Source organism: Pelophylax lessonae (genome assembly GCF_965119305.1).
Source record: "Pelophylax lessonae genome assembly, chromosome: 6".
Classification (NCBI taxonomy): Eukaryota; Metazoa; Chordata; class Amphibia; order Anura; family Ranidae; genus Pelophylax; species Pelophylax lessonae.
Window position 1 is genome coordinate 199,890,664 of NC_138773.1, and position 21,565 is coordinate 199,912,228.

At 38.2% G+C, this 21,565-nt stretch overlaps 1 protein-coding gene across 6 annotated transcripts in view; it reads left to right on the forward strand.

Annotated features, from left to right (window-relative positions):
• The window catches only part of ADAM23 (ADAM metallopeptidase domain 23), a 306,801-nt gene that overhangs the window by 277,920 nt on the left and 7,316 nt on the right, over positions 1-21,565 (forward strand). For 2 of the 6 annotated variants that reach the window (XM_082261892.1, XM_082261895.1), the window contains exons 24-25: positions 3,825-3,936; positions 9,314-9,404. In XM_082261892.1, coding sequence (XP_082118018.1) covers positions 3,825-3,936; positions 9,314-9,404 — 203 coding nt within the window. Of the gene's footprint in view, positions 1-3,824; positions 4,120-9,313; positions 9,405-15,822; positions 15,914-21,565 lie in introns of those variants that run through there. The other 4 variants (XM_082261893.1, XM_082261891.1, XM_082261894.1 and 1 more) reach the window with 3 other exon arrangements.

Below are 21,565 nucleotides of genomic sequence, written 5' to 3' on the forward strand. Positions count from 1 at the left end.
GAAACTTCACAGGTACACTTTTTAGACCCCTTTTAATAAGTTTAGACCACTTTAGACCACTTTTTAATAATTTTTTTTTTCAATAATTGGCTCTCTATCAAAAATGACAATTTTTAAGAACTTTTTTTTGTGTGATTAATAGTCCCTGGGCCATGACCCAGAACCCTAGGCACTTTTTAGGGGCATTTATTGGGTTTTAGGGCTTCAAAATGGTGTTTTTTGATTACCAAAGTTCAGGTCCCATTGATTTCAATGGGGTTCTGAAATCCGGGCCGAACTTTCGGGAAGTTCGGATGTTCTGGCCGAACCGAACTTTTGAAAAGTTCGATCATCCCTATTAGAGAGTGACCGCAGATAAAGTTACTATACTCAATGACTTAAATGCAAAGTAAACAGTGTAATGCTATAACATCAACTTAGCAGAGTGCACTCTGTATACTGACGGATACCCCCTTTAAGATGAACTGCAAATGTGTCCTGGAGAGTGAGGCCTCACTTATCTTCATCGGCAAGGAATCCCACAATCCAAGAAAAGTATTTGTAATCCAACAAGGGAAAGGAGGTTGAACTATGTTCCCCATTGTAGTATCAGTTGTAATCCACAGAGAGGCAAATACAGTTTATCCTGCACGTCACCACAGATTAACAGCCTAGAACTGGATTGAGGGTTTAAGGCCTGATTCACCCACCTCGCACTATATTTGTATTTGCAGTGTCCAGTGGTTTGATTAAGTGTCAATATGGCCTTATTAAAGTACACAATCTATTTGCCCTTTCCAGAATCAGTCTAGGTCTGTAATGTAAGAGAAATGTAGATACTGGATGTCTCTCACCCAAACCAGGAGATCTGCTTCCCTCTGCGACCAGGCCCCGCTCTTATCAGCGTCTCCGTCTGCCTGTCAGCAAACTTCCACTCGGCCACGGCACCGAGACTCTATCGCACACTCACACCGCTGGCTTCACTCCGGTGTCCGTCACTAGGCCTCAGCCTAAGTTCCTGCATTTCGCAGCTGCTCTTCCCCTTCTTTCCAGTCCACTGTCCTCGAGGCAAGAGAGCGAAGGAAAGTCCCGCCTCCCTTTATATAACCACTCCCAGCAGGCTCCGCGCGTCCTGTTGCTCCCTGGGAGAAGGGTCCTTCTGTCTCAGCAGTCTATGATCCTGGCTCCTCCCGGGCTACATCTCACTTAATGCCTAAGTCACTGTCTTGCAGAACTTTAATAATAATAACAATGTGAACAACACCAGCCGTGCGACATGGCTACAATTGAATGTTCTGTCGTTTGCTTATTCCTCTTTGAGGTTTATTTGCATTGATGTATGTTATAGCTACAAACTGTAACCTCTGTATCCTCCTTAACATTTTTCAATAAAATATATAATTTTGAAAACATTGGTGGAACTGTGTTCTTGTGACATTGTGCTCCAGGTGTTATATATTTTGTGGAACTGTTAGGTCAAGAACCTTGGCACATTACCTCACTTGTTTTTTGCCTACCTACAACTTAACCAAATAATAATCATGTCAATTTCTTTGGGCCTCTGTGTGTCATTCTTCCACATTTACCAACTCCTTGGCTCTGCCTACATTCACTATTTACTCTAGTTTTTTCCAGTATCATTTTAATTTGATAATTCCATAAAAAGTATTTAAGCTTTTCCCAGTTTTCACTTCACAATTGACTGAATTCTGGGATCTGATCAAACTCATGGGTAATACACCCTTACCAGCCATTTTATTAGGTACACCTTGCTAGTACCTGGTTGCCTTTTGCCTTCAGACCTGCCCTAATTCTTCATGGCATAGATTCACAAAGGTGTTGGAAACATTCCTCTATGCTATATGGATTTTGGTCCATATAGCATCACACAGTTACAGCAGATTTGGCCACACATCCACAATGCAAATCTCCCATTCCACCAAATTCCAAAGGTGCTGTATTAGATTGAGATCTGGTGACTGTGGAGGCCATTGGAGTACAGTGAACGCATTGTCTTGTTCAAGAAACCAGTTTGAGATTTGAGCTGTGTGACATGGTGCACTATCCTGCTGGAAGGAGCCATTAGAAGATGGGTACACTGTATATAGAAAGGGATGATAATGGTCAGCAACAATCCTCAGGTAGGCCATGGCATATAAATGATGCTCAGTTGGTACTAATTGGCCCAAGGTTTGCCAAGAAAATATCCCCCACACCATTACACCATCACCACCAGCCTGGACCATTGATGCAAGGCAGGATGGATCCATGCTTTCATGTTGTTCACTCCAAATTCTGACCTTGCCATCTGAATGTCGCATCTGAAATCGAGACCCATCAGACCAGGCAACATTTTTCCAATATTCTATTGTCCAATTTTGGTGAGCTTGTGCGAATTGTAGCCTCAGTTTTCTGTTCTTAGCTGACAGGAGTGGCACCCGGTGTGGTCTTTTGCTTCTGTAGCCCATCTGCTTCAAGGTTCGATGTGTTTTGCATTCAGAGATGGTATTTTGCATATAACCTTGGTTGTAACTAGTGGTTATTTGAGTTACTGTTGCCTTTCTATCATCTCAAACCAGTCTGCCAATTTTCCTATGATCTCTGACATCAACAAGGCATTTTCCTCTGCACAATTGCCACTCATTGGATGTTTTCTCTTTTTTGGACCATTCTCTGTAAACCCTAGAGATAGTTGGGCATGAAAATCTCAGTAGATCAGCAGTTTTTGAAAAATTAAGACCAGCCCATTTGGCACCAACAACCCTGCCATGTTCAAAGTCACTTAAATCCCCTTTCTTCCCCATTCTAAAGCTAGGTTTGAATTTCAGCAAGTTGTCTTCACCACGACTAGATGCCTAAATGCATTGAGTTGTTGCCATGTGATTGGCTGATTAGCTATTTGTGTTACTAAGCAATTTAACTAATTAAGTGGCCAGTGAGTGTATTGCTCAGTTGCTGATGTGTTCATATATACAACTCTCAGTGGTTCAAAACATGTTTAACATTAATTGATTTGACTGACTCAAATTGCTCCGCAAACCCTCCAGTGAAAGCTGAATGTTGGGCTGTTCTAACAGGCAAAGCTATGCCATTTCCTTTTGGCCTCCATGTTTGTGTTAGCCAGAGAGAAAGCTCATCAAAGTGATTGGCACAGTAAGAAAATATGGGAGCACAGCTCCGGAGTAATCTCCTTCTCTACACATTTTTTTAGCTTTGCATTCACCTGCAATGAATGGTTTTAAAAGGCTGCTGCAGATATGTGCAGATGCCTCTAGTTACCTACTCTGTATACCTGCACAGTTTGTGTTTTTTTTCTCCTAGAGTTTCTTTAAAGAATAAAGAAACATGCCAAATACCCTTGTAGTCAGAGTTGGATTCAAATACCACTGCACATTTAATTTATTTGAAGAGATACTATCACCTTGCCCATGGAGTGTAAAACGTTTCAATGTATCTGCAAGAGACCCTTCCCTGCTGATACATCTATAGTCACCTTACCGTCTTTGCTTGCTTCTTCGCAGCCTGCAACAATACCTGTATTGTACCACTATTACCTGCTCTCCAAGACAGTGTTTGGGTTTAGCAGCCAATCTCTAGGACTGTGCACTGTCATATGATTCAGTGCCAGCTGTGGAGGAGGAAGAACTGGCAAGGGAGCATTGGCAAAGTGAGTATAGAGGGGCAGGGAGGCGGGTCTTTGGCAGACATGTTGTGAGGGCAAAGTTTTAGTGTCTCTTTCAACAGTGCCTAAAGTTGGTTGGTACATTTATGAAAAGAATTCGTAGAATGTGCAGCATATTGCAAAAATACAATTTGTAGCTCTAATGCTATTCAGTTATTTTCAGGTTTGCAGCAATGAAGCCACATGCATATGCTCTTCCACCTGGGCAGGAACGGACTGCAGCATTTATGACCCAAAAAAAGAAATGAACAATAAAAAGGAGGAAGTACATAAGGGTTTGTGCCATTTTCTTATGTTGTTTATTAGCTACTACATTATGTTGTATAACATAGGGAAGCAGGAAATATGCCAGAGCTATATCAAATGCACAGGTTTTATAGATGCTGCAATAAACTGTTATGACTGGGATCATTTCTTTGGTAAAACCACATGAATTGTAGTTAAGTACCTCAAAACAAGGACAGCAGGTGCTAGAGACTGGTTATAAGTAGCACATGGGTAATTGTACAGTTTTAACGTGTATATCTAGCCCAAACTTTTTTTTGGGTAGAATGGATTAGAAACCCCTGTTTTTTGACTGATATTTGAGGCTCTACTACAGATATTTCCCTTCACCTATTGTCACAGCGATAATGTTTTAACCAAATAGGAAGCGATAATAAATTACAAAGGACAATAAAACAAAATTAAAGTGCCTTTTTATTGAGGAGCATAGGAAGGCAGCTTTCCTTGCATTCTTTGTCTCTGTTGCAGATTTTCCATGTCTGGTAAAATTATTGTCACTGGATGGAACGTGCTGGAAAAGGTCTCAAATGGATAGCAGTTTAAACCCTACAGGGGTTCTTTCCTCTCCTTATTACATTCAAAACTGAAAAAAAAAAAGTAAAAAAAGTTTGGGTTGGACATACACTTTAAGCATTGATTCCATAAAATTCCCTGTCTGAATGTGATAACGGTTTACTAGCTCACTAGATTCTTCATGACTGTGTGAAATGAATGCAGATTGTGCAACTGAATATACTGATAACGTAAAGTAAAACACATGAAAATGCAGAAGGAAAGTAAAATGTTTCATGGGCCATTTTGTAGGAGAACATATACCTAAAGTGGTTCTAAATGCAAACACTTTTTTTTTTTTTTTTTACTTTAATGCATTTTCTGCATTAAGGTAAAAAATACCCCCCTAACTGTAACCTCCCCTGAAACAATTCCGAAACACTTCCCTGGCTCCTGTCACCACTTCAGCACTATTCTGCCTGCAGCAGTGCTCCTCCACTTGCTGGTCTCACAGGAGACACAGTCAGCAGCAGGAACTGCTGTTAGTCAAATCCTGTAAGGAGGGAGAGTGGGGGCGTGGCCAAGCCTCGCTGTGTGTGCACATGGCCCATCTCAGGAGTGTGCCCACACAGGTGCCTGCATAGTACACAGCTTGCCATGGGGCACCCACAGAAAGGAGTGGATAGTGCAGGCAGGGGACCTCCAAACCCAAAAAAAGAGGTAAAGACCTCTCTGTGCAATATTGCTGCACAGAGCTGGTAAGTATAACATCTTTCTTTTATTTTAATTTTAAAAAATTGCCTTTAGAATCACCTAAAGTACAGCATTAGAATAATGCCGGAATTACCAGAGAAATTAAATTGAGAGGTGGCCAAACATGCATTATTATGATCATACCATTGATCATTCAGGGTAACTAAAATGACTGAATTAAATGCATGTTCCAAATTGAAGAAACACCATTTGATCAATTTTGTGAGCTTCTGAGAAATTTTTGACTGTGCCAAGGCAATTTGCAGTGGTGGAATTGTGTCAATTGTTTCTTCACCATTTTCCTGGCCCACATCCATTGATTGAAAAATTGAAGGAGGTGGGCAGAAACAATTGTTAGGTGAGCAACCACTGCATCAAATCAGACATAGCTGGGGTTCCGGTAGTTTGACAGCCTGAAGGCCACCTGTAGAAATAGATAGCTGCAGCAGGAGATTTGTCCATCCATGCAGTATAGAGACACACTGGGGTTAATTTTACTAAAAATGGAAAGTGAAAAATCTGGTGAAGCTCTGCATAGAAACCAATCTGCTTCTAGGTTTTTATCAAAGCTTAAGCCCAGGTTCACACTGAGGCCGTTTTGAAATCGTGCGAGTTCACTCTTCAGGTTTAGTAAATCAACTCCACTGTTTGATTTTTTTCGTTCAACCTAAAAAAAAAAAACAATATTTGTGTCTAGCTAGCTTTTTTTCCCTTGGTCATTGCCTTTTTCACAGTACAGTGCATTGCAATGCCGCCCAAATAATTCTTCAGAGGGTGTAGTAAAGGGAATTTTACACTCCTGTAGTAATTTTCTGCATCACCTTTCAAAGCCTAATTTGCTTCAATTGTTGCAGAAAAGCTGTAGGTTAACGTATTACTTGTTTCGTAAAAAGGGCCTTTTTACATAAACTATTTTTATCCTATAGTTTACTGGTTACCTTTGCATCATTTCAAGGTATTCACTGATTAAATGTAAAAGCTAAGTCCACCTTTGTGGCCTTATTTTTGGGTGTAACATAAAGCAAGGCCACATTTGCCAGCCCCCTCATACCACCCCCCTCTCACTTACATAAATCATGGGGTGCTTCTCCCTTAAGCGTTCTGTTTTCTTTTAGGTTTAGCATTGCTGTGTGTGGCTCATCCACATAGTTACATACATCATTCATTCACATGAGTATGAGAATGGATAGACTACAGTTTACATCTGCCACTGTAGCAGAGGGACTTGTAGATCTCAACAAAGCAAAAATGCAGTTACTATCTCCAGCCCCCTAGCAGAAGGTCTGTAGCTCCATTAGGACCTGGGTCTAGGGGAGGAGTTTGTAGGAACCTGTGCATTGCACCTATGATGCACTGATTATGGGTGCAACACACTCTGTAGGCTTCAATGCCAAACTTTAATGAATTCACATTTTTTATTTTAATAAAAAGGGTTCTATTTAAAAAAAATGACTTTATTTGAAAAAAGGACAGTGCATGCCTTACATTTTTTGCAAAACATGGACTATATCTTTAAATAAAAACTGGAAAATTGTTATTCTAAAAAGTTTGTCTGGTAATGGGATACAAGAAATGTACATAATTTAAAAGAACTTTAAGGTAGTGAAAAGAGAACAAGTCATCCCTAACAACAAATCTGCTATTATCTTTTAAATTAAATTAGGAATATGTTTGCGATGTAGTTCTATTTTTCCCCACTTTTAATTGTTACAAATTTAGCAACACATGCCCTATTTGCTTCTTTAATCATTTAAAAGAGATACACAAGATATTTTCCAACATAAGAAAATCAATATTTTATGTGTTTCATAATGCAAACATGACTTTGTTGGAAGTATTCTATAAGAACTACAACACAATTTTTCTTTGTTAACATTACTTAATGGAAATTAAACTTGGTAAGGGAAATTCCATTGCAAACCTCTTTATGGCATGGTTGTTAAAACAGTTCCAAATATATCATATCACTTTTATCATTTAGGATATGTATAATAAACTCTTGGTATTATCTGCTAGACAAGTAGCTCAGAATAGATGATAGGCCCTGATTAATCAAGTTGCAAAAGCATCAAAGACAAGCTAAGGTGGTATCCCTAGCAAAGTTAATATAAAACCTTAGGTGCTTTTACAACCATTGACTTACTAAGATTCATTTTTCTTCTGAGGTATGAGCAGACATTACAAAATATGGGATCCATTGAGCAGGTGGGTCAAAATATTGTAAAAGTAGGCAAGAAAAGGAGGGGAAGATCCTTCCACAGGTGTGGTAAGCAAAATATAAAAAACAGGGAGGGGAGAGAAAGTAGAAGTATAAAGACATATAATGTTATAAAAATTGTCAGCTTCAACAGTGTGTTGATGCCAATCAGGCAAGACACATATCGGGCTGGAAAATCAAGATAATATTAAAACAGGAACTGGGCCCCTGAGTGAACACAGCATATTAGCACATTTACCTCCAAAGCTCTCCCCTCCAGTGCTTCAATTCATAAAAAGTTTGTTGTTTGAAGCTGCATAAAGTTCCCATTTGCTGAAGCCTGAAACTCAGGGCAAAGATTGGGTGCCCATTTTTCAGATCTAATTAACCCAGTTAAACTGGCTACTAACTGCCATTTGCAAAGAGCTTTGCTACAGGCTCAGTTTATTGATGCCGAACATTCCTTACTCATTCCTCAAATCAGGTAAGGATAAAAGAAAGGGTTAAGAGCAACACATAAAGCCAATAATGAGCCTAACTGCATGGACCTAGAAGTCTAACAGAAAAAATCTCACAGTCATGTAAAAGAAAGCTACATTGACACGTGTCTAAAATAGATGTAAATATAGGTAAACAGACCTAAATCCCACCTTAAATTCAGCCTTCCTAATCTGAAGAACAAAATATTCAATGCACTTCCCATTCCAGGAGTTTCCAGGAGATTGCATTGCACACTGGCACCCACTTAGTAAATACCACCTTTTTATTCTTCTGTATTCTATTATACACTTCAGGGAGAATGCCTGAATCCACTTTTCCATGGGGTATTCTGGAGCAGGTGATAAAAAGAAAAGAGGTTCTATACTCTAAAAGTCGGATATATCATGTAAAGGATATTATAGGAAGATAATATAAAGGTAAATTTCAAGTAATTTTACCAGCAGTTCTTATCAAGCAGTAAACAAACTTTAAAACAAGCCATCTCTGACCTCTCTAGCGGATTGTACTGTGAATTAAATAATTCTCAAAGGTTAAAACAAAGGCTCTTAAGCTCAGATTTTAGTTGGTTTTCTAACAGTTCACAGGCTGTTCACACTGCTGTGTATTCACATAAGACGGCTGGCAGACTGCCAAGATTCTGCTGCTATATAAAGTAATAAGAAAACAACCAAAGTTTTAGTGCCTCTGTTATGAAGTTTAAAGATGGATTTCTCCACAATGTCTATAGCTTCAGATGTTAATATGATATTTTTTAAAGTGATTTTACTGCTTTTTTAGGTTGGTTATATACTTTAGTATGCATAGCCTGGGCACTGGTTCACTTTAGGATCACTTTAGGATCATTGTATTACTATATAGCTAGGCTAAAGGGTGTTGTTTTTAATAATTACCCAAAGTCATTGTGTCTGAAGACAAATATAGTTATCACCTATATTAAGAAATAACATGCAAATAAATATAAGGCCACCAAGAATCAGATTTACTCTGTTGTGGGTATGCACAGCCTTGGCAAGCAGCCTACACAAATGACAGGCTGAAATGTGTCATGGCTGTTCGCATGTAACTGCCCATCTGAGTGGTTAATTGCAATTAGGGACAACTGAGCAACCCTTGGCTACATACGGCAAAAATCATCCGCGTGAATGAGCTCTTAATGTGAGGTTCCACCTTCACTACATTTAGTCAGGACACTATGTTGTAGAGTTTCATGAAAGTGCAAACTGTATAAGCATACAGACAATTTCATGCAAGAATTAAATTTCTTTACTAGTTGACCTACTATTTCAATGTAATCCGCTCAATTGAATTTAATAGAAGATTCCAAGAAACAATTTTTACAGACAGATGATTTATACTTGTTTTAATAATATTCATGAAAAGTTATTCTTCTTGTGAAAAATAATCTCCCTTTTCCCTCCAAACAGTGAGCATGGCCACTAACAGACTTATAGGTGCAGTGGCAGGGACCATTCTGGCTCTGGGGGTGATATTTGGAGGCACAGGGTGGGGAATAGAGTAAGCATTTTTCCAAGTTTTATGTCTGGTGATTAGTGTCTGAGGTGAAAGTATACTGTGTGTCTGAGCCTTATGTGTACTTGTCCCATTGGCTTTGTGTCATGTGGTGATGAACGTAATAGTCACGTGATTTGACCGTGTCCTTGTTATGTGATTTGCTCATGCAGTGTTGACCTTCTCCTGTCTGGGAAAATGTGGGGCATAGTATGAATTTCTCTCTTCCTCGAACCCACTCAGAACTAGACGTGTCAATTTTTGTTGTCCTAAATTGTTTGTGGTAAAAAATAAAGCCTTTTTACCTTGGTAAAATGCAGCCTTTGATAAGGGGGGCAGTTCTTTTTTTGGCTAAATTTTAAAATAATTACAACAAAAACAAGCTGGTCCGGATTCTAGAATAAATTGGTTGTTTTTATCTGGCTCTTGAATATATCAATGTGCAATCAAGTGAATTAAGTTGTAGCAAATTTGACAACTTTTATATTAACAATATTTATTGTAATTGTGCCTACAAGTTACAGTAAATCTACTGTGCAAGATCCTGTATATATATTACTGATTGTACAAGCATATCAAAGTATTTCTACACTTGGGCCCATTTGCCATTTATGTTAACTGGTGAATTGTTTTTGTAAGTACTTGTTTAATAAAACATTGTACAGCTTCTGTCTATGCACTAAACTTTTAAAATATCCATAACACTTACAAAATTGTTGCAAAAGTATTTAAATAAAAAGCGAAAAAAATGAAATGGACCTAAACTGTCATTTCATATTTGAGTACACCTCCATCCCAATTGAATACATATAAAAAAGAGAAGATTGCCCGCGGGACTTTAGATGAGGTGGACCCAATAGTCATAAAACCCAAGTTGAAATGTATCTGGTTTATTGTATAGAACCAATATACAAAAGTAAAACAACATAAATGTTTGACATACACAAAACAGAACATAGTCATACAAATATATTAAAATATCTCGTAACAGTAACAATATGCACATCAATACAATTGTCTTGAAACTCGACGCACGTTTCTCTTTTTTATAACTATTTAAATAAAAGCAGTATCCATTAGTAAACTGCTGACACCTAAAATAGGCATATCAGTGTTTGCCAACGATAGGAGTACCCACTTCTCTTTAAAACATAAACTGTCATGCTACAGGCCCTTTTTTGGCTTTATTCCTTTCTGCAAATATGTAATAATAAAAACAAAACTCAATGGTGGCCTCCCAACTCCAAACAACTGCTATTAGTTGATTTTTTTTTAGAACTACAGCCAGAAATAAATTACCTGCTGGCCTGGATTACTAATAATTAGACCCCTATGCTACCGTGTGTTGTTTTTTTTCTTCTTATATATACCTGAATATTTCAGCCAACCCTTTTTTTTATATTTTGGACGAAGTGGGGAAAAGGTAGAATCTGTGTTTGGATTTGATTAAACAAATCTGGGTGCAAACCAGAGACCATCATTCGTCAGAAGATGTAGCAAACTCACATGCACAAACATGGAATCCACCAACACCAAAACACCACATGTTTAGTGAAAAATAAAGTACAGCATAGTTCAGAGTCCTACTCCCACTAGGAGGGGCAAACCCTAATTTGGATGCCATGGTAAAGGTAGACAAATAGTTCTTAGTGCCGGTTCACACTTTCGCGTTTGCGGAGATCGCATATAATTCGGAGCGCACTGCTCCTAATTACATGCGATCTGATGTGCGGATGCGAGTTCAACCATACACTTTGTATGGCTAAATTTGCACTGTATCCGCACCAAACGCGCACATGAGGCTTTTTTTGAGCCGCAGTAGAATCGGATAGCACAGTGGTTCACACTTGTGCGATCGGATTCTGTGCGTACTTGCAGATCGTACTGCGATATGTGATCGCAACTGGGGGTGTCATTAACTTTTAATTGACACCCCCTGCGTATGGCATATGGCAGTGTGAACTGCCAGATGTGCAGATGCGATGCGGGAACACGCTGCATATTCACATCGCACAAGTGTGAACCGGCACTTAGTCAGAATGTGTTTTATGTAATTGTTGTAATCTTAGATAACATATTTTGAGGCTTTAGTAGATTCCCTCATTAGGACTATAAACAAATGTAAAAGTGTAAAAACAATATTAGGGGTTTTATTGCTGTCTATGGTCCTGCTTAAGAGATATGCTTATACTTCATGTTCTGCCTGACATTAAGTGAAGTTGAACCTCACTAATATTGAAATACAAAAACCTGGCAGAGCTTCCCCACTCTACCAAAAATAGTTTGAATTGCTTTCTGTGCTTTCAGTTGGAGATTTCACATGTTGTCCCATCAGTCTTCAAGCACTAGGATATGAGATGATGGCAATTTGCCCCGTCAGGAGCACAGACAGTTAAAAAGAAAGCATAAGAAAGATTCTACTTTTCACCCACTCTGTCAAAAATGAATTACAGTTAAAGTTTTGGTTTTAGTTCTACTTTAAATACATTCTCTTTCTCATCACAATGAGGTTATTAAAATATTGTTTCAGACAGTAGAAATGTCTTACTATTGTATTACAGTAATACATACACATTTAGTCTTTCTTCCTCTACCCCTTTCCATTTTTTTCAGATGACTTCTATATTACCAACCATATTTTAATCTAATATTAGAGAATATGTTGTATCTGCAACACCTGTTCAAAGACTCAGATTTTTGGTTGGTAGGGTACCCATCTTGGTTTATACATGGCTAATATTATCCATGGTGACATGGCTTGAAAACCTGCCACTCTTTTTGCAACAATGTAATTGGAAATGGAAATCTTAATCACAACTATTGCTGCAAAATGTTTGAACGAATGAACGAAGCAGCACTCTGTTTAGGCTGAACTGAACTCTTGTTCAAGGAGATGAGATTGTGTTCTAAATCCTGTTATATTCCGTTAAAATAATATCTGGGCATTATTTGCTGTATTTTGTATTTGTGTAACTTATGTCTTGCAGTTATTGTTGAAGGTAAAGTTTCTTGTTTAATGTAATATTACAGGTATCATTGTGTAGTTTGAGTTTTGTAATGTGTTGTAGATGTAGTGAAAACTTTTTGTCATTGGGCAAAAACAATACTAGTCTTCAGTCTGGGGAATTTAATTCAGGAATATTTATTTAGATAACATGGATAACAATAAATGTCATAATAAAACTAGCCCGAACTTGGATACTAATGAGTTTAGGTCCACTTTAAGTAGCCTTGCTATATATTAACATGCTAGACATTCAGCACATATTTACAGTCTTTGCTACAGGACAAGTAGCAAATGGTTTTTATGGCTCTCAAAAAATAAACAATTTTTATTAACCGTTGTTTAAATAGTATGTCTTCTACAGGTAAGTTGTTAAAGACTTTCCTTTTACAGTGGACGGTAAAAGTTCGCCTCACTTTGAACACTATCCACTCACTGTTTGCTTATATATTTCCTTTTCAGAAAAAAATATCTGATCTCCAGCAGTATTTTTTTTATACCAATTAATATAAAAACGACAGAAATAGAACCCTGTGCTTAAGTTTTTAGTTAAAGAAATAAAAAAACAAAACAAAACACGGAATGTAACTAGATGGGTTATGGATACTTTTAACAGTCCCTTATTATTGATATTACTGTATATAGTGTAGATAGATGGATAGATAATGGGGCCAGAGATATGGAATGAAAATTACTTTTTATATTCAGTAAGGAGAACGGAGTGGGTTGCTCTCTGGTGTTGGCCATGCCTCTACAACAAAACTGTCTACCATGCACATATACACTTGCACTTGAACGTATGTTATAGTATAGGTATTCTCAGTTTTAAATGTGTCTACCCCTGTTGAGCTAATCCAGTATTCAAAAAATGAAATCTTCCAAAAATGCAATAAAGGGGAGTGGGTAGTGAAACTAAAAATGAAAATGCATTAAGGCTGGGCTCACACTATTGCGAATTGGATGTGAGTTTCCGCGCATCAAATTCACATTACAGGAGACTGTGCCTGGCTCTCAATGGAGCCAGTTCACACAGCTCCGTGTTGGCTGCGGAGTGGCTTGCAGAAAAGTCCTGTGCATCTTCTGGTCCATTTCAGGTCCGAATTCAGTCAAAAATTTGGACCTAATTCAGACCTAAAACCGGGCAAGGGGATGCACTGGACCCCCTGCTGTGAGCTGCTCTGAATTCAGTGTGAACCCAGTCTGAAGCTTGTTCCTATAATCAAGTAAATAGTTGCTCCATCTTTTTATACTCTTAATTACACAGAAATGTCGTTTATTGATCATCAAGAATTAGACAAAGCATACAGATCTATTTCTGTATCCATTATACATTAGGGTTTGTTCACACCAGCTCTGTTGGACTGCATTGGGCAGTGTTGCCCAACACAGCCCTAACGTATAGAGCAGTGGTTCTCAAATCCGGTCCTCGGGACCCACTAACAGGCCAGATTTTAAGTATTACCTTGGGGGATGCAGACTAGAATACTGCAATCACTTAGCAGCAAATTATATCACCTGGGATGTAATTTAGTTATCTTGCAAACCTGGCCTGTTGGTGGGTCCCGAGGACCGGATTTGAAGACCACTGCTATAGAGAAGACAATTTGCCTTATGTCCTAATGTTTCAGTTCACAAAATTTTTGTGTATGCTAAACAAGTAGGAAAGGTTGCATTTTTACACAATAATGTGCTACAGCCAGCCCTTCACAGTGGGCTCACATTATATAGCATGAGTCCTTAATGATATTTTTCATATCATGATTTGTACATGATATTGCTCCACAGCATTGGGCTACATGAAAGTATGCTCTTGTATTAGTACAGTGAAAGAGAGAAGAAATCCGGATAGAAATTAAGTAAAAACCCATTACATTTTTTACAAGCAGGATGCTGTGATGTTTATAGTATCCTCTTACCATCTAACCACTATCAAAAAATGAAATGGGGATATAAATGTCAAACTCATAAGGTCAAAAATGGCAAGGGCAATGAGAAGTCTGGTTGGAGAAAGAAGTGGGGGTTGCCATTGCAGAGGTTCTCAGAAATCTTGCTGCCTTTCTCTGGCTTAAAATAATGTTTATAGACAACTCAGTGCCTGCTTCTGGTTATTGACTTCAGGGATATAGCATTGGCATACCTCTTTTGATCATCATGAAATATGTCTGCTTATAGAGTCATAGTGATTGATTTACTAAAGAAAAATAGGCTGTTTACTTTGCAAGGAAATTTACGTTTTGCCAGGGAAATTTCCCTTAGCTTAGTGAAAATGATGAAAAAACACTTTGCAAAAAATAACTAATCACGGAAAAGAAAAAAAAAATATTTCTGATTGAATGATAGAAGTCAGATGAGCTTTATCTCATTCACTAAGCTAACGAAAAATTCCCTTGCAAAGTGAACCAATTTGCCTTTAGTAAATCAACCGCATAGTGTTTCTGGACCATCTTAAAAACTGCTGTAAAAGGATATTGACGAATGTTTAGAAACAATGAAAGACTTGTACATGCAATTGAAAACTGACTGTGTCATGGAAATACCAAGCTGAGGTGTAGGTTAATTATGACAAGGACCCTTCAGTTGCTTTAAGAGTTCTCTGCTCCTTAGAGATAATTGCACAAATAGGCTTCTTCTGGTCACCCTTTTTTTCTTAAGCCTGCTTGCTGCCTTACACTGTTTGATGGCTGCTTGTAAATGACAAATAGCTTGCTTTGATGTTTGGAATGTATCCGTCACAATAGTGTTTAGATGTTTAAACGATCTCTTTGAATTCATGAAGACCCCTTTTTCTTAACTTTCTGGAGAGTAAACAGGGGCAAACTGAGTTCATATATTAGAAGATATTTAAATATTGTGGTTTAAAATGTAACTTTTAAGTGGGTGGGCTAATTAGCCTTCACAGAAGGAAAGCAATTTCATACTTCTATCCAATTACTTTATCAACAATGATTTTTCAGCCTTTTAGATTCCAAAAAGGAACAGTGTTTTGCTTTTTTTTTAACTTAGACAAAAATACAAGGTTGCTATTACTGCAAACATGGAAATACTGCAAACAAATTTCCTAAATTTTGAGCAACACAAATCATTATGAAATAATGCTACAAAATGTATATTCACTAGATGTGAAAACCAATGAGAAAATAATCAGGCTTATTCAATAAGACAGTGCAGATAACAGTTAAAACGTGCAAAGTGTAGTAATCTATATTATATCAGTCCGACTCATTTTAGGGTAATTTGGTCCATAATGGATAAATCTTAAATAATTGTATAATTTTAACTGCATGTTATACAGTGTGCATTGTTTTATTAAATAAGACCAAAAACCTTTATTTATTTTATGTCAAACTACAAAATTATTTGTTTGAGTTTCCCATTTGTCTTTGGTTCTTATGTTTTTCTTCCCATGATCCTTTACCACAGGTCCTAGTGCTACCAACCTTATAATAGGGTCCATCGCTGGTGCCATCCTGGTAGCAGCTATTGTCCTTGGGGGGACTGGATGGGGCTTTAAGTAAGGAATAACGCATGTCTTCTCTTCAATGGCTATGCCATGACTCTACTGCTTACTGTTTTTCACAACATTTTGAGTTTCTGCTACATGATCCAGGTCGAACAAAAACAAGAAATTTGTCTAAAAAATGAAGAACGTGAAAGAGCAGCTGACACTTGGGTGACAAGATAGATCTAACATGAACATAGAAGCCCTGGTATAAATATACACAAAAAATAATATATGGAAAATATATGTAAATCATGGATATACCCTTGATTAGTGTATACACACAGACATGCGAAATGTGTGTTATACGCAAAATAAAACATTCAAAGTACAATGTAGTTTTTTTTTTTTTTTTTTTATATGATGTAAATGGAACATATTTTGTTTTAAAGTATGGATATCTCTTTTCTGTTACTAGGACAGTATATATAGTCTATAATATTATTGCCTGTTGTTACATATTGTGACACTCAGGAAAAGGAAGTAGACTTAACAGATTTCTGACCTAATGATAATGTAAGTCAAAGTTTAGTTAGCCCTTGTCTCTGGACAGTAATTGTCCTGCGAGATAATGGATTATGTAGAGTGAAGAATTTATGAGAATGTGTTATCAAGTTTACATCAGAATACAAACACATTAAAAAAAAATGCACCCAGCTGATAGAAAGATACATATAGATATTGATTGTCACAACAGGGATACTTGTATCCTTTATGTAACTTATTATGTATTAAAAATATTAATAACTGGTCCCAGTTGACCATGTTTATTACAGTTTAAGCTAAGGCAATCTACAAGGGATTAAATGCACTTTTCATTTAAGTCTTATATTTCACTATTTAAAATTATAGGTAGGAAGAACTTGCTCCCTACCCATCTTGGTTTTCAATGAAAGAGTTTTTTTTTCAAAATTTAGAAAAGATCTTATTTAATTGAGTCCAGATTTTGCTTTCTCAAAACTATGATGCATCAAACTAAGACTTAGTTCCAAACTTCTTGAATAAATGAACCTAAATATGATTTTAGCCTAGTAGGATCTGACATGTGAATGAAAGCTGATGTTCAATATTTGTAGCATAATGTACATCAACTACATACATACGTAACTTGGTTTGGTACTTAAATTAGCAACATGTTTTTATCCAGTGTTTATCCAGTTTTAGTAGAACGTTTGGGGTCTATGTAATGTAAGTTGATATTCAAGCATTCTATTTTAAAGTCAGCAAAGTAAGATCTTATCTTTGCACCTAAAGTGTCATTTTGTTTGAGAAAACATTAAAATAATACTTTATTAGTTAAAGCTAATAATTAAAAAAATAGATGAGCTAATTGATGTATACACTGTAGCAGAACCTCAATAAAGTGGCCTGGCCTAGCTCACAGCTTAAAGTGCATGTTGATTTTGAAGGGGTGGGAAACAATAAACTATTCTTACATGTAGAATTTGGTGGATTGGCATTGGTATCATGGACTTCTGTTTAAAAATGCCAGTATGAAAAACGTGAAAAAAAAAAAGATCAATGTTCTGTATTGTTGATAGAATCAGTTCTGTGTGGGCATTAGTGAGTTATTTGCTACTGACTGTTTATATTCTGAATTTCTGTTGTATAATAATTTGATGATAGGTGGCTTAATGACTACGCATGAGTAAGAATGAGTAATAATCTTTAGTAAAAAATCTGTTAGATGATTTTATTTAACTGCTATGTAAAATTAACAGTAATTATAGTTACTGTAATTAGTACACTGCAGTATTGACTACCAAAAGAATCTAATTGCTACGTATTTACTTTTTGGTTTCAAATAATTATTTGCGGTGTTCTTACTTAGAATAAAAGAATGTGAATGATTAAAGAAAAGCAGTAGATGTAATAATTATCTTAGTAGTTAAACACACAGCTGTAACTCTTTCTAGTTAAATTAAGACCAACCTAAATTTGTTTTTGGTTTTGAAGTTTTTTAAGCCACTCATTGGACTCAAATGTATAATACACTTAAAAATATTAAAATGTATGACCCATTTTGTTTTTTATATATTTTTAGCATGATATATATGTTTCCTGACAATCTTTATCTACTCCATTTTGTATCTGTAGACTGTGCAAAATATGTTTGCATTGTTTACTAATTGATAATTAAAAAAAAAAAATACTTGTTTGCTGTAGCTGAAATTAAACTTTTAGCAAAAGTCAAATATACATTTGACCAGTTGACATACATACTGTATATGGTCAGTGACTGTCACACATTTGCTACACTGCATAACCAGACAGGTGATACACCACTTCACCTCCGGTCTAAACAATGAACAATACATCTGCAAACTCCCCCTTATTTTTAAGGAGAGGGCTGGCTCAGCAGTAAAGCAAGATGTAGTAGAGTGATATTACTGGCTCACAGAGGTGTGTGCAGAATGGCTGGCCATTACAAATCCTATTGCAGGTGAAAATAAATATATATGGATTTTAACTGTATGTCAAGCTGTTTTCTTAGCATTCTGCAATAAAAGTTTGATATATACAAGTTATCTGCCGACTGATTTGCCCATCTATGCTGCCTAACTAACTTCAAAGTTGGTGATATTAAAACAGTTGCAGAAATTTTCAAGTGATGCAATTACTTGCTTCTTGCAACAAGGTACAATCCCCATAAGCCCTTGACTTTTTAAAGCACAGGGCTGGATTGGCCTGTGGGTCACCTTCTGGGCGGGTTAAAGAGCAGACATGTTGATGGGCTTGTGATGCGGCATTATGGGCACAGATATAGCAAAACTTGCCTATCATTGCTGAGCATATCAGGACTGATAAGTGTCTGTATCTTGACAGTGTCAGTGCTATAATTCAGTATTGCTATATGCTGCCATTCTAAGGCATGACCTATTGATCACCTGCACTAAATGCTCACAGATATTTTCTGACTGTACGTGTTTGTTATCTGCAATAATTAAGCCAATCAACCTCTGAGACAGTCAGTTGGTGTTATTAGACTGCATTTACATGCAGAATGCCGATAGCAACACCCACAAATGGCATGTGCAGCAGCATGATGATTATATGGGGATTGTTCCTGACATCCAAGCTGAGGAGGTATTTGGATGATGCTGGCCATCATCCAGGCTAAAAATTGCCCAGCGCTATAGAGTTGAATACAAAACTCAAAAGGAGATTTTGAGATTCATAATCACCTCTGGAAAAAACAGAGCAACAGAAAATATATTATTTTACAGATGGGAAGCTCTGACATTAGCAAAAAAAGCGAGACTTCTTCATCTGTGTATTTTAGTGAGGGTACATTAAATCTATGCTAATGTCATCAATAAATAAATACTTGGATATTTATAAATCCACCTCCTATTTAACCCCTTCCCATCCGCGCTACAGCCTATATACGGCTGCAGCGCGGACTCGAATTTTCGGGAGGCCGTTTTTAAACGGCCTCCAGTGACACGCCCCCCCGCGCGCTCCTGCGAGCGCGCATCGGGGGGAATCTGTGTCGGCCGTGTCCCTTGGACACGGCCGATCACAGATCGTGGTGAATGGCCAATCACAGCGGCCATTCACCACGTGATCAAGCCGTCCAATGAGAGATGATCTCATATGTAAACATATGAGATCATCTCTCATCGCCGGCGCTCCTTCCTCACACAGACACTGCAGTGTGAGGAAGGAGGGGGAGCCGACAGCCGCTGGGGACACAGACAAATGTAATCAGGGCACTGATCACCAGTGCCCTGATTACTGAAGGTAAAAAAACACACACACTGCCCCCACCATCAGTGCCCACAGTGCCCGCCATCAGTGCCCCCATCAATGCCCACAATCAGTGCCCATAGTGCTGCCAGTCAGTGCCCATCAGTGCCTGCTCATCTAGGCACTGATGAGCACTGACTGGCAGCACTATGGGCACTGAGTGTGGGCACTGATGGTGCTGCCCATCAGTGCTCATCAGTGCCGCCCGTCAGTGCTCATCACTGTCACCCGTCAGTGTCCATCAGTGCCATCCGCCAGTGCCCATCAGTGCCGCCCGTCAGTGCCGCCTCTCAGTGCCCAGCAGTGCCACCTCTCAGTGCCCAGCAGTGCCACCTCTCAGTGCCCAGCAGTGCCATCTCTCAGTGCCCAGCAGTGCCACCTCTCAGTGCCCAGCAGTGCCACCTCTCAGTGCCCAGCAGTGCCGCCTATCAGTGCCGCCTATCAGTGCCGCCTATCAGTGCTCATCAGTGCGGCATATTAGTACCTCCTCATCAGTGCCCATAAGTACCACCTCATCAGTGCCCATAAGTGCCACCTCATCAGTGCCCATCAGTGCAGCCTATCAGTGCCCATCAGTGCCGCCTCATCAGCGCACATCAGTGAGGGAGAAAAATTTATTTTCAAAATTTACTCGCAGAAAATAAGAAAAACTTTTTTTTTTTTTTCAAAATTTTCTGTCTTTTTTCTTTTTTTTTGTAAAAAATAAAAAACCCAGAGATGATTAAATACCACCAAAAGAAAGCTCTGTTTGTGTGAAAAAAATGATAAAAATTTCATATGGGTACAGTGTAGCATGACCGCGCAATTGTCATTCAAAGTGTGAGAGCGCTGAAAGCTGAAAATTGGCCTGGATGGGAAGGGTGTTTAAGTGCACAGTAGGCAAGTGGTTAAAGTGACATATTTTTGTGTTGTGTGTTTATGTCTGAATTAATATTATATTGAAGTGATACACTCACTATGAGCATGTCATCTCATACATTTTTTGCAGTGTTCAAGCACAAAGCAACTTTCATAACTCCTGCCTTAATTTACCCCTTTTCATTATTAAAATTTTAAATGCAAAGCAAAAAAAAAAAATCACGTATTTTCTATTAGGAAGCTCCAAATAAGTCTAAACAGTTGGAAGGGGAGAGTAGGTGCCTTTTGTGTGAACTTAAAAGCCTACCTCTTCCACTGATGACTGATGATACCTTCCTTCCCCACATTGCCTTGCTGTCCCATTCTCCAGCAGCTGGAGTGAAGCTAACACATTTCCAAGCAAGGGCCCTGTCACCTCATGGTAGGGGGAAAATATTTAGTCCTGTGTAATATCAGGCCAAGCCAACTTAAACCCTACAGATGCTTTTTTTTTGATGGGCAAACCGGAAAATAGTACTTTCAGTAGGGGCCAACAAAGAATTTAAGCTGAACTCCAGCCTAATTTATTTTTGCATTTTGCAGGAAAAGCAGCATTCCTTTTTCTCCTCTTTAATCATCCTCACTGTTTGTCTGCCAGGCTTTGTTCTAGGGCAGCCACTGCACTTTTGGTCTGTGTGACTAGGGGTGAGGTGTGAGTTTTCCTCTATAACAGGTTTGCTGTCAATACCAGGATTTGGAAAACATGAATTTGTGGTCAATAACCTCACAGGTTCATCAACAGAATAAAAAAGGACATATAATGCAGCCTTTGCACCTGCTCAGATAAGCTACAAAAAACAATAATTGGGAGTAATGGATAACCCAGCCCCCTTTTTAAAAATATAGCTTACTTAATAGCCCTACGAATGGCCAGAATTGAATAGCGAGATTTGCCCCCTTAGGTTACAATGGGGTTCCCCCCAAAGTTTGCAAACTTTGAGCAAGATTTAGCAAGCTGTTTGGGAACCAGAAAGAATCACCATCAGCAGCTGCCCGACTGTCACAGACACATCTCCT